Source organism: Aotus nancymaae, unplaced genomic scaffold (genome assembly GCF_030222135.1).
Source record: "Aotus nancymaae isolate 86718 unplaced genomic scaffold, 86718_ANA_hifiasm-v0.15.2.pri h1tg000067l, whole genome shotgun sequence".
NCBI lineage: Eukaryota > Metazoa > Chordata > Mammalia > Primates > Aotidae > Aotus > Aotus nancymaae.
The window spans coordinates 17,060,887-17,073,193 of NW_026988482.1; the positions used below are offsets into that span (position 1 = coordinate 17,060,887).

General features: G+C 35.6%; 1 protein-coding gene across 21 annotated transcripts in view; it reads left to right on the forward strand.

Annotated features, from left to right (window-relative positions):
- DLG1 (discs large MAGUK scaffold protein 1) overlaps window positions 1-12,307 on the forward strand; it is a 262,697-nt gene that overhangs the window by 163,503 nt on the left and 86,887 nt on the right. For all 21 annotated transcript variants that reach the window (XM_064366954.1, XM_021676123.2, XM_021676118.2 and 18 more), the window contains 4 exons: window positions 946-1,070; window positions 3,083-3,252; window positions 4,782-4,918; window positions 10,365-10,509. In XM_064366954.1, the coding sequence (XP_064223024.1) occupies window positions 946-1,070; window positions 3,083-3,252; window positions 4,782-4,918; window positions 10,365-10,509 (577 nt within the window). The remainder of the gene's footprint in view (window positions 1-945; window positions 1,071-3,082; window positions 3,253-4,781; window positions 4,919-10,364; window positions 10,510-12,307) is intronic.

Below are 12,307 nucleotides of genomic sequence, written 5' to 3' on the forward strand. Positions count from 1 at the left end.
AATTCATGAAGTTAGATTGAAAAACATTTTTTAATTAAGATAAAATTTTGAGACAAATGATGGTAGAGTGAGTTATTACACCATTTAATACTAACAGTTCAATAATAGGTCCAGATATATTTGCTTACTTGAGTTGCCTGAAATCCAGTTAGAACATTCTTACAGATATAAACATTTTTTAATACCATTGCTTAAATCAATTATTTTTAAAGACTTTTTATGGCAGTTGAAACCTTTCTGTGAAGCAGAAATCCAGTTTCTCCAGTTCATAAAACAAGAAAAAGTAGAGCTGCTTTGGCAAAATTTACTTTGCTATCAAGAAAATTCACCAATGTTAAGTTCTCAGGTTGGACTTTCAGTATTAAAAAATACCTTTTGCGAATCAGGTATATTCTTTAAACATGTCAAGGATTGAGGCAGCTATCACGTAGCATCTACAATTTGGTCATTTAAAAATAAGCTGATGGCAAGTTAGCAGAAGAAAAACATCATCGCCTCCCCCTTTTGTAAAGGCTAAAATAATACATTGATTTTACCTATTCAGAAATAACAGCAGGAAGATCTCTTTAGCATTTGTGTCTTAATAGAGATGTGCCCTACCAAACATGGCTGAGGTGCAGTCTAAAAGAAACAGACTTAATAGTGACACCTCTGCAGATGGGTGACTAATCCAAGGACAAGCTGCACATACTTTTAAAGAAAGAACTGTGCAGTAGACTTCAAAAGTCCTTGGTATGTTTTCTTGAACCTCACCTGCTCAGCAGGTAATGCCTCTGAAGGACTTTCCTTTAGAACATGTCCATTTAATTTAGAATCTTTATATTACACATATACCTTTATTTGTTGTGTTCCTTACATTAGTACAGTGTCTGCATCCTTTAATGACAGGAACCTGTCAACAAAGATAAATCATATTCATGTCAATTTTTTTTCTTCTATCCTCAGGGAAATTCAGGGCTTGGTTTTAGCATTGCAGGAGGTACGGACAACCCACACATTGGAGATGACTCAAGTATTTTCATTACCAAAATTATCACAGGGGGAGCAGCTGCCCAAGATGGAAGACTGCGGTATGCTTTGCACTTTATATTGTGATACTGAATCTACTTCGTGTATTTTTCTTGAAGCAGACTGGACAAGGGATAAATAGAAATAACAAACACTGTCATAGTAACTAACATAGGGTAGATGCTTTAACAACATGCAAGTCAATGAATGAGGTAATTATGTCTAAGCATTGTTTTCCTGTTTTCATTTAGGAGTCCAGTTTTTTTATCTTAGATATTATAACATTTTGAATAATAAATTTGGTTGATGGTTGTAATGTTTGTGAGCATATTTATAGAAATCATGAGTTTCCCTTTGTATTTTCAAATATGCTCACAAAATATTTTCCATTTCTTCTATGGTTGGAAAGCATGTATATAAACTTACTTAAGATGGAGGATAGAGGATCACACATCCATGTTGTATCCCACACCACAAAGAGTAAAGTATATGCAAACTTTAAATAATATATTTTCTTAATTGAATAGATGAAAATAACATTTGTCTCTGTTTAAATTTAGTGTTCCATTTTGGAAGATATATTTTGCAAACTTTGGTTTCTTGGTGGGGGGTCATAAATTATGGCATTTTTCTTATTTCCTTGTTTGTTGTTAAAATAGCTTAAAGTTTTAGAACAAAAGAGTTTATATAGTCTGTTAAAAACAGCATCTTATTTTAAGGCTGTTGGTACATTATGCAGTTTTTCAGTTTCTAAGCTTCTCACTGGATATGACAGGTGGTATATTAATGAAACAAAATAGATATAAAAATTAATCATTTGACCATTCATGTAAATGTAGACATTTACTTCCTGATTCTGTTAATTAGATATAGAAATTTGTCAGGACCAGTTTTAATATTTTCATTATGTTTTGTTTACCCTCTCTATCCAATTTGAGATGACCATCTTTTTTTCCAGATGAAATACCATGTAATCACAGAGACCAGAACTAGGGAAAAGGCTAAGACTAGGAACAAATCAAACTTTTAAAAAACATAATACCATGGCAAATTATAAGTTCTTTTTTTTTTTTTTGAGACGGAGTTTCGCTCGTTACCCAGGCTGGAGTGCAATGGCGCGATCTCGGCTCACCGCAACCTCTGCCTCCTGGGTTCAAGCAATTCTCCTGCCTTAGCCTCCTGAGTAGCTGGGACTACAGGCATGCGCCACCATGCACAGCTAATTTTTGTATTTTTAGTAGAGACAGGGTTTCACCATGTTGACCAGGATGGTCTCGATCTCTTGACCTCGTGATCCACCCGCCTTAGCCTCCCAAAGTGCTGGGATTATAGGCGTGAGCCACCATGCCCGGCCCAAATTACAAGTTTTTTTTACCTAAGAAACCTTTGAACTAAGTGACCTAATCTTCACCTTTATACAGATTTCAAAAAATAACTTTGTTCTTTTAAGTCTAGTATGTAGGTTGGAAATGGCACTCAAAAAATTGTTTTTAGTTTATCTCAGTTTTCACACTATCTCTGTGATCTTAAACTCATTACTCATACTATTTGAGCATCAATTTTCTTATATTTGAATCACAGCTCTGTCACTTATTATCTGGGTGGCCTTAGGAAAGTTATTTAAGTTCTTTGTGCTTCAGTTTCTCCATCAGTAAAATAGGGTTTAAAATATATGTTTAGCTTACAGGTGTCATGAGGGTTAAAACACCAAGAAAGTGCCTGGCATGTGGTTAGTGCTAAATAAATGTTTGCTATTTTCACAAAGTATATCTTAATGCCTACACAGAATAAGCATGCAATAAGCATAAACATGGTAGCTATAATTATTATTTAATATTTTTGTATAATCTGTTATTTGCACTATTTTTTTTTGTTCCTTTTCCTGGCCCTTGGGAAATGTTTGTATTTGTTTTTGATATATTTTCTTCGTTTGTGTTTTTTGGAATTACTCCAGAATTATTTATAATTCTTGTTACCTTAAAAATAAAAATAACAAAAAGTTGGTAAAGTAGAAAATTAATATTTAAATTATCTTATATTTAATTTTATTTTTAATATTTAATTGTTTTCTCAGGGTCAATGACTGTATACTACGAGTAAATGAAGTAGATGTTCGTGATGTAACACATAGCAAAGCAGTTGAAGCATTGAAAGAAGCAGGGTCTATCGTACGCTTGTATGTAAAAAGACGGAAACCAGTATCAGAAAAAATAATGGAAATAAAGCTCATTAAAGGTCCTAAAGGTATGTGGTAAGTCAAACTAAGATAAATCTTTAAGTAACAAATCTCTGAGTTAAATATACCTATGAACTTTATCTGTGACATACATTCTAAGGTTAACAATATTAGTAATATTCTACAGAACTTGAGAGGATTTTTAATTTCTCTGTTATCTTTACTGATTTTCATCTTAAATAGAATTTTAGAATATTTGTATTTCTATCAAGATGGCAGTATTTGAAAAGTTCCTATGCTTTGGGTTTTTTTATTTATTTGTTTTTTGAGGCAGGGTTTTGCCCTGTCACCCTGGCTGGAATGCAGTGGTACAATCATGGCTCACTGCAGCCTCAATCTCCCAAGCTCAATCAGTCCTCCCAAGTAGCATTGACTACATGCATGCACCACCACAATGAGCTGATATTTTTATTTTTTGTAGAGACAGAGTTCTCCCTGCATTACCTAGGCTAGTCTCAAACTCTTTGGCTCAAGCAATTCTCTCCCCTCAGTCCCCCAGATTGCTGATATTTCAAATGTGAGCCACTGCACCTAACCCAAAGTTCTTATGTTTGTCTATATATACTTTTATACATTTTACTACTGTGAGCATATATATAAATTTATGTTTTATACGATTTTTATATTCAGTATTTGCTTAGCATATTTTTAAGAGTTTTTAAAAGTAGGGAACAAAATCTCTACTTGTTTTATAAGTAGATTTGTTCCGGTTTGTATTAAATATTATTATATTGAAGACTTCTCGCATTAAAAGAGTGAAATATTTGTGTTCTTGAACACTTTGAAGTTAAGTATAGTATTGATATTAACTTGTGATAATTAATCTACAGAGTACTTTAAATGCAGATACACGGGCTAAGAAGTGTTTATACTATATTATGAGCAATTACAACTGCAGTAAAGGACTATTAAGATAGGATTTCTGAATTTTGAAAACATTGATGGATTGAGGATAATTGGAAATACTAGTTTAAATATATGGCTTCATGGAAGAGGGAAGATTTCATGAAATGAAAAAGGAATGGAGAGCTGAGAAATTATCTGATATTGAAGCTATGAGTTTTAAGAATTACAAAAATTCCTTACTTAAAATTGTTAATTCATAGAATATTGAAAAAGAACAAAAGTATTCACATTTTTAAAGCCTGTTGGTTCTGCCCACCAGCACTTATTATTTTTTTGAATTATTTTATTCTTGTGAAAATATTAAAAATGTAGATGAGAAAGATAATTATGATGGAAACAAAACTTAAACATAATTTTGCAATGTCACTTTGGAATAACAAGTGCATTTGCGAAAAGATATTAAGAAGGAGCCCGAGGGATAAAAGGAATCTGTTTGTAACTATAGGAGCAGCCGTATTTATAATTGTCCCTTGATTCTAGAACATATACTAGCAGATAACTAAATAGATCCTTTTCTATTTTAAAAAATAATAGTGTGATGGAACTATTACCTTCTAGTTTTCAAGCATTTCTTTCTGAGCTTAAGTTCATATTTATGGATAACAATCTAAAACTAGTGTTTTCCAAACAGGTCTTGGGTTCAGCATTGCGGGAGGTGTTGGAAATCAGCATATTCCTGGGGATAATAGCATCTATGTAACCAAAATAATTGAAGGAGGTGCAGCGCATAAGGATGGCAAACTTCAGATTGGAGATAAACTTCTAGCAGTAAGTATAAGAAACTTGCTGACTTTTAAATCATTTTGTTGTCTGTGTTTTTCTAATAGATATTGGAATTTCCGCATACCAAAAAGGTCTAAATGATGTTTAAATTAGTAAATACTAGCCTCGCTGTATCAAATCCTAAAAGTGATTCTTGGTAATGTTTTTATTTGTCGTTTCTGTTTTCTCTGCCCGCTCCTCCTCCCTTTTCCTTTTATTCCTTTGTTGTTCTTGAAGGGTTGAGGGCTTATATGCACAGAAGTGTTTCATTATTATCCTTAGGTTTATAAAACAACGTCATCATTTGTTTATGCATGACGCTTTTTCGTTTTACTTCAATTAATAATATAATGAATTACCCAGTGCAAGAATTAGAACATCAACCATTTTGTGTTTCTTATTCCTATGCTTCGTTTTTTTTTTGGAGACAGAGTTTTACTCTTGTTACCTAGATTGGAGTACGGTGGCACCATCTTGGCTCACCGCAGTCTCTGCCTCCTGGTTTCAAGCAATTCTCCCAAGTAGCTGGGATTACAGGCATGCGCCACCACACCTGGCTAATTTTGTATTTTTTGTAGAGATGGGGTTTCTCCATGTTGGTCAGGTTGGTCTTGAACTCCCAACCTCAGGTGATCCACCCACCTCGGCCTCCCAAAGTGTCCTTTGCTTCTTAAAAATTATTAAATCAAGCCATGTATGGTGGCTGACACCTGTCTATAATCTTAGCACTGGGAGGCAGAGGTAGGCAGATTGCTTGAGCTCAGGAGTTTAAGACCAGCCTGTGCAGCACTGCAAAACCCTGTCTCTATAAAAAATACAGAAATTAGCCAGGGTTGGTGGTATATACCTGTAGTCCCAGCTTCTTGGGATGCTAAGGTGGGAAGATAACCTGAGCCCAGGAGGTCAAGGTTACAGTGAGCTGTGATTGTGCCACTGTACCCCAGCGTGGGTGACAAGAGTGAGAGCCCATCCCAAAGGAAAAAAACAAAAACAAAAAAAGTTTAATTACAAACCTGTGCCTAAATATTTTGTTTAGTATTATTTGTTTTGAAGCTTTTTCAAAATGCTATTGCACTATATCGAGACTTTCAGTATTTTTTTTTCACTCAGTATTGTTTTACTGAGACCCATATCATTATTTAATGATATATAGGTCTCAGTAAACCCTAAAGTTCATTCATTTTATCTCTACGTAATATTTCCACTGTATGACTGTATTGCAATTTTATTTGTCCAGTCTTCATCAATGTATTAGTTTGTTTTCACACTGCTGTGAAGAATTACCCGAGACTGGGTAATTTATAAAGGAAAGAGTTTAATTGACTCACAGTTCTCCATGACTGGTAAGGCCTCAGAAAACTTAGAATCATGGAGGCGGTGGGGTGGGCAGTGGGGAGGGGGGAGCAAACACGCCCTTCTTCACATTCCAGCAGGAGAGAGAAGTGCCAGCAAGGGAAATGGCAGATGCTTATCAAACCATCAAATCTTGTGAGAGTCACTAACACAAGAATATCATGGGGGAGCCACCTCTGTGATCTAATCACTTCCTGCAAGGTCCCGTCCCTAACGTGCGTATTACAATTCAAGATGACATTTGGGTGGGGACACAGAGACAGACCATATCAATCAATAGCTGTCTCGGTTCATGTTCCTTAGGAAAACGGAATCTGAAGAAAAGCTAATGTGCTAAGGTGTTATTGGGAGATGTGATCTCAAGAAAACTAGAGTTAGTAAAAATTAAAAGTGAAACAGAGAATGAATGAGAGCCAACAGAAGGTAGAATGTTTCTGGCTATAATTTTATAATTTTATGAGGTAGCCTGTTGCTCGTCATGTAGAAGAGTCTTCCAGGCAGACACTGTAGAACACCATCCAGCCATCATAAACCTTACATCCAGCCATCCAGAGAAAAAAAAGATGGGTTTATCTGCTGGCCCCTTTTATTCTCCTTTCTCTTGTCTAACCCCTAGGGGTTAATTGTCTCAAGCTTTTGGATTGTGTTACCCAACTCCCCTGGGCAGTTTCTAGGGAAGCCAACTTCTGTGCTCCATGGCACAGCACTTCACCCAAGCCCAAAAATGGTGGGGAGACCTAGAGTTGCAGTGGCATACACAGGTCAGACATAGGTTTGTGACTTGTTATGGCTTTCACTGTGTGGAGCACGTCATGGGAAACTGGGAAGGGCCATGCCCAGTCCCAGCTAGAAGTGGCTGAGAAAACTGGGAAGGGTAGGAAACAAGATGAAAATAGTAGGAGTCAGGACTCTCCACTGAGCAAGCAGCCAAGGCCTAGCAGAATCTGAAAAGACACATCAGCTGGCTCTGGCATAGTAGTAAGTTGGTTTTAAAAAATCTAGGAAGTACTGGTTTTAAAAAATCTATTTTAAGTCACATTCATTTTTTTTTTTTGGTATTATGAATAATTTTCCTAGGAAGACCTGCTGTGTGTTGTGGTGAACATGTACAGGAATTTCACTTGACTGTCTACCTAAGCATGGAATTTACTGAATCATTGATTATCCTACTAGTAGCATTCTTTTTAAAAAACTGTCCCGTTGTTTTCCAGGCTGCTTGTTAAAATTTACAACAACCATATAGAAAAGATTCCTTTGTTCTACATCTGGTTCAGTACTGTTTATTGTTGCAAGGAGGTTGTTTTTTTAGTTAATGATGAAGAAAAGGAAAGGGCAGAACTTGAACTACATTTCTCTAACTTATCCTTTCACAGCTATAATCACCACTCTTGCCTCAAATTATAACCAGCACCATCTCACCACCACTCACACACAAACACAGAGTCAAGACAGCCTTCTCTCTTCACTTGTTTCTTCTCACTTTCACTTTTTAATTTCTTGGCTACCATGTTTTGCTTTATGGTTTCTCTAGAACTGGGTTTGGTGATAGGAGACAGAAACTTGTCCTGATACCACTGTGGCAAAACTCATTCTCTCTTAAACCAACTTTAATTGAGGCATTTGTTCTCATAATTACACTGAAATCATTCCAATCTCAGTCCTTGTCTTAATCGACTTATCCGGCTGGAATTGGACACATCTTCCTCCTCTTTCTAACACTTTTTCATTTGCCTAACGGTTACCCTTTATTTTGGTATTTCTCTTCTTAGTAGCCACTCTTCAGTCTTCTTTTCTGGTGTCTGGTGTCTCCTCATATCCCTAACCTCTAAACATAGAAGTAATCCAGGACTCACTCCTTGTACATTTTCTCCTCTTTATTATTCATTACAAAGGTCACTGTTTTTTAACATGTAGGTCAAGGCTCTAGTAAGTGATCAAATAACTTTCCTCTAGTCTAAAAAATTGGGATCATCATCTTTCTTTCACATTCCACATTGAATCCCTCTGCAAATTGTGCCAGCTCTTGTATCAGTTATTTAGTGATATGTGAGAAAGCATAAAGATTAATGGCTAAAAAAAATTACTCATGTATTTGTTTATAATTCTGCAGATAGGATAGGGCTTGGCAGAAACAGCTTGTCTTTGCTTTTCTAGGCTGCAAAATCCACTGCTAGGTTGGCTTACACATATGGTGGGCAAGTTGGCACTTAGCTGGGAATTCAGCTGGGACTGTTAGCCAGGTGCTTAATTCTCCAGTAGCCTCTTTGCATGGCTAGGCTGAGTTTCATGCAGGATGGTGGCTAGGTTCCAAAAGTGAACTTTCCAAGAAGACAAGCAACCATGCATTGATTTTATCAATCCTCTCTTTCCTTCACAATTACTATACCTCATTGGCTAAAGCTAGTTATGTGGCCAAGCAAAATTCAGTTTAGGAAGAGATTTTTTACAAGGGTATGAATACCAGGATTCATGGCTTATTGTAGGCAACCAAAGAAACACTATACAACAGCCATTTAATATGTATTTCAAATACATAATATATATATTGCACGGTAATGTGGTAATAAATGCTCTGCATGGTAATGTGGAGCCATAAAAATGACCATGCTGCTGAGACTCTGCAAAGCAATGTTAATAATCAATGGGGGGAAATTATTCTTTTGTGACCTTCACATTTTTGTGTGAAAAAAAATTAACAGCTGCTGTTGTCAATTATAAAGGTACAAATAGGAAAATGAAAAATATATTAATGATTTAGTACATGTTAACTTAAAACAGAAACATTAATGTTTTATTTCTTTGCAAAAAAAAAATGTATCAAAGAGAAGAGCAATCTAAACCTAAAGCAAGCAGAAGGGTAGAAATAATAAAGATCAGAGCAGAAATTAATGAAATAGGTAGTAGGAACGTCATAGAGAAGATAGACAAAACAGGAAGTTGGTCCTTTGAAAAAAATCAACAAAATGACAAGCCTATAGACCAGCCAGAAAAAAGAGAGAAGGCTCAAATCTCTGAAAGCAAGAATGAAAGACGGAAAACAAGAGACTATTATGAGTAACTATGTGCTAATACCTTAGGTAACTTAGATGAAATGGACAGATTGCTAGAAGGACACAAACTACCACTTCTGTCTAATCAGTGTTACACTTGAGATTCTGTCCAGGGCAATAAGAAAAGAAAAAGAAAAAAAATTCAGATTAGAAATGAAGAAATAAAACTATATTTGCAGATGTCATCATATCGTATGTAGAATATTCTAAGGAACCTGCTAATAGAACTAATAAATTAGTTTAGTACTGGTTGCAGCATATGTCACTACCTAAAAATCAGTTATATTTAATACAGAAGATAGATGAATGGCCAACAAATAATTGAAAATCAACTTGAGTATTAAAAAAGTAGAAATTTAAAATTGATTGATGTATAAATTAAAACATGCATCATTTTACAAATTTTTAAAATTAATTGATAATGTTTAATGGCAAAGATCTAAGTAGACGGGCACTCTCATATTCTATGGTAGTGAGTTTAAAAACCATTATTTAAATATCTATGCTCAATTGTGTTCTAATAGTTTTTCAATTTAAATATGGGAATATTAACAGATATATGATAATATTTAATAAATTATGATATAGCCACACAATGCGGTACTGTGCAACCATTTGTTACAATGTAATAATTCTATTAATTTGTGTCTCAACATGGAACAGTCTCTAAGGTACCTTACATTAAAAATCCTAATGTGAGGACAAACATTTTAGTATGTTTTCATTTGTTTGGAAAAAAATTAAAAAGGTCTAAAACATATCTACACAAATTCCTAAATGCCTAAAAAGAGAGAAAAATCAAGACTGGGAGAATAGGAGGGATGGAAGCTGGAATCAAAATGGGCCATTCTGTTAACGTACAACAACTTCACATGTCATGATAACCAACTTACTGATATCATAGACATCAAACATGGGTATTTTTTTCCCGCATACCTTTATTTTCCTTAAATCACGCTCTTATGTTCCCTCTCTTTTTGTGAAATTGTTTGCAAAACTCAGAAGACAAGTGAAATGTCATAAATGTCTTTTGGGATTTTTTTTTTTAGGTAAATAATGTATGTTTAGAAGAAGTTACTCATGAAGAAGCAGTAACTGCCTTAAAGAACACATCTGATTTTGTTTATTTGAAAGTAGCAAAACCCACAAGTATGTATATGAATGATGGCTATGCACCACCTGATATCACCAACTGTAAGTCTGTTAGCTTATGTTTGCTTAAGTTTATCTTATTTCTTCAGTTGTGATGCCCATTAGTGAAATGGTCTCAGTATAATAAAGTTTAAACATTATAGAAATTTTTTTTTTATTTTGAGACGGAGTCTGACTCTGTCGCCCAGGCTGAAGTGCAGTGGCACAATCTCGGCTCACTGCCATCTCTGCCTCCCGGGTTCAAGCGATTCTCCTGCCTCCACCTCCTGAGTAGCTGGGATTACAGGTGCACACCACCACGCCTGGCTAATTTTTGTATTTTTAGTAGAGACAGGGTTTTGCCATGTTGGTCAGGCCAGTCTCAAACTCCTGAACTCGTCATCCACCCGTCTCAGCCTCCCCAAGTGCCCAACCACATTATGTAAATATTTTTAAAGAAACTATTAAGCATTTTAATCTACTCAATTTTAAAAATCTATTTTAAGTCAAAATTTTTATAATTAGAAGGGGGATCCCTTTCACCTTTATTATTTTATAGTAGCAATTACTCTTATATTTAAAGGGTTGATTTTCAAACTTTTATGTAAATAACAGTCACAAAAGAACATTTACAAATATTGAAATTCTTATATTGTTATAATAGTTTTCCAATTGAGCACAGAAATTTGCTTTAACAAGCAGCTTATTCTTTTAACAAGCAAAGTACAGGCATACTTCATTTTATTGTGCTTCGCTTTATTGCGCTTCACAGAGACTATGTTTTTACAAATTGAAGGTTTATGACAGTCCTGCATTGAGCAAATTTATCAGCACCTTTTTCTTCAGTAGCATGTCCTCACTTCATGTCTCTTAATGTCTCTGTCACATTTTGGTAAATCTCACAATATTTCAAACTTATTCATTGTTGTTAATCTATTATAGTAATCTTTGATCACTGGTTTTTGATGTAACTATTTTAATTGTTTTGGAGTACCACAGCCACACTTATATAAGACAGCAAACTTAACAGATAAATGTGTGTTCTGTCTGCTCCTCTGATGACCAGTTATTCCCCTGTTTCTCTCCCTCTCCTCAGGCCACACTATTCCCCAAGATACAGCAATATTGAAATTAGGCCAGTTAATAACTCTACAATGACCTCTAAGTGTTCAAGTGAAAGGACAAGTCTTATATTTCTCATTTAAAGTCAGAATGATTAACTTACTGAGGAAGGCATGTCCAATGGCAATAAAGGGAGAAAGCTAGACCTCTTGGTACAGGTAACCAAGTTGTCAATGCCCAGGAAAAGTTCTTGAAGGAAATTAAAGGTACTGTTACAGTGAACACACTAATGATGAGAAAGCAAAACAATCTGATTGCTGATGTGGACAAATTTTGAGCTAGTCTAGATAGATTAAACCAGCCATAACGTTCCTTCAAGCCAAAGCCTAATCCAGTACAGGACCCTAACTGTGCTTCAATTCTGAGAAGGCTAAGAGAGATGAGGAAGCTGTAGAAGAGAAATGTGAGGCTAGCAGTGGTTGGTTCATGAGGTTCAAGGAAAGCAGTCATCTCTATAACATGAAAGTGCAAGGTAGGCTGAGTGCAGTGGCTCAGGCTTGTAATCCCAGCACTTTGAGACGCCAAGGTGGACGGCTCACAAGGTCAAGAGATCGAGACCATCCTGGCCAACGTGGTGAAACCCTGTCTCTACTAAAAATACAAAAATTAGCTGGGCGTGGTGATACATGGCTGTAGTCCTACCACTCCCACCACAGCAGGAGAATCACTTGAACCCAGAAGGTAGAGGTTGCAGTAAGCTGAGATCGTGCCACTCTACTTCAACCTGGCAGTAGAGCAA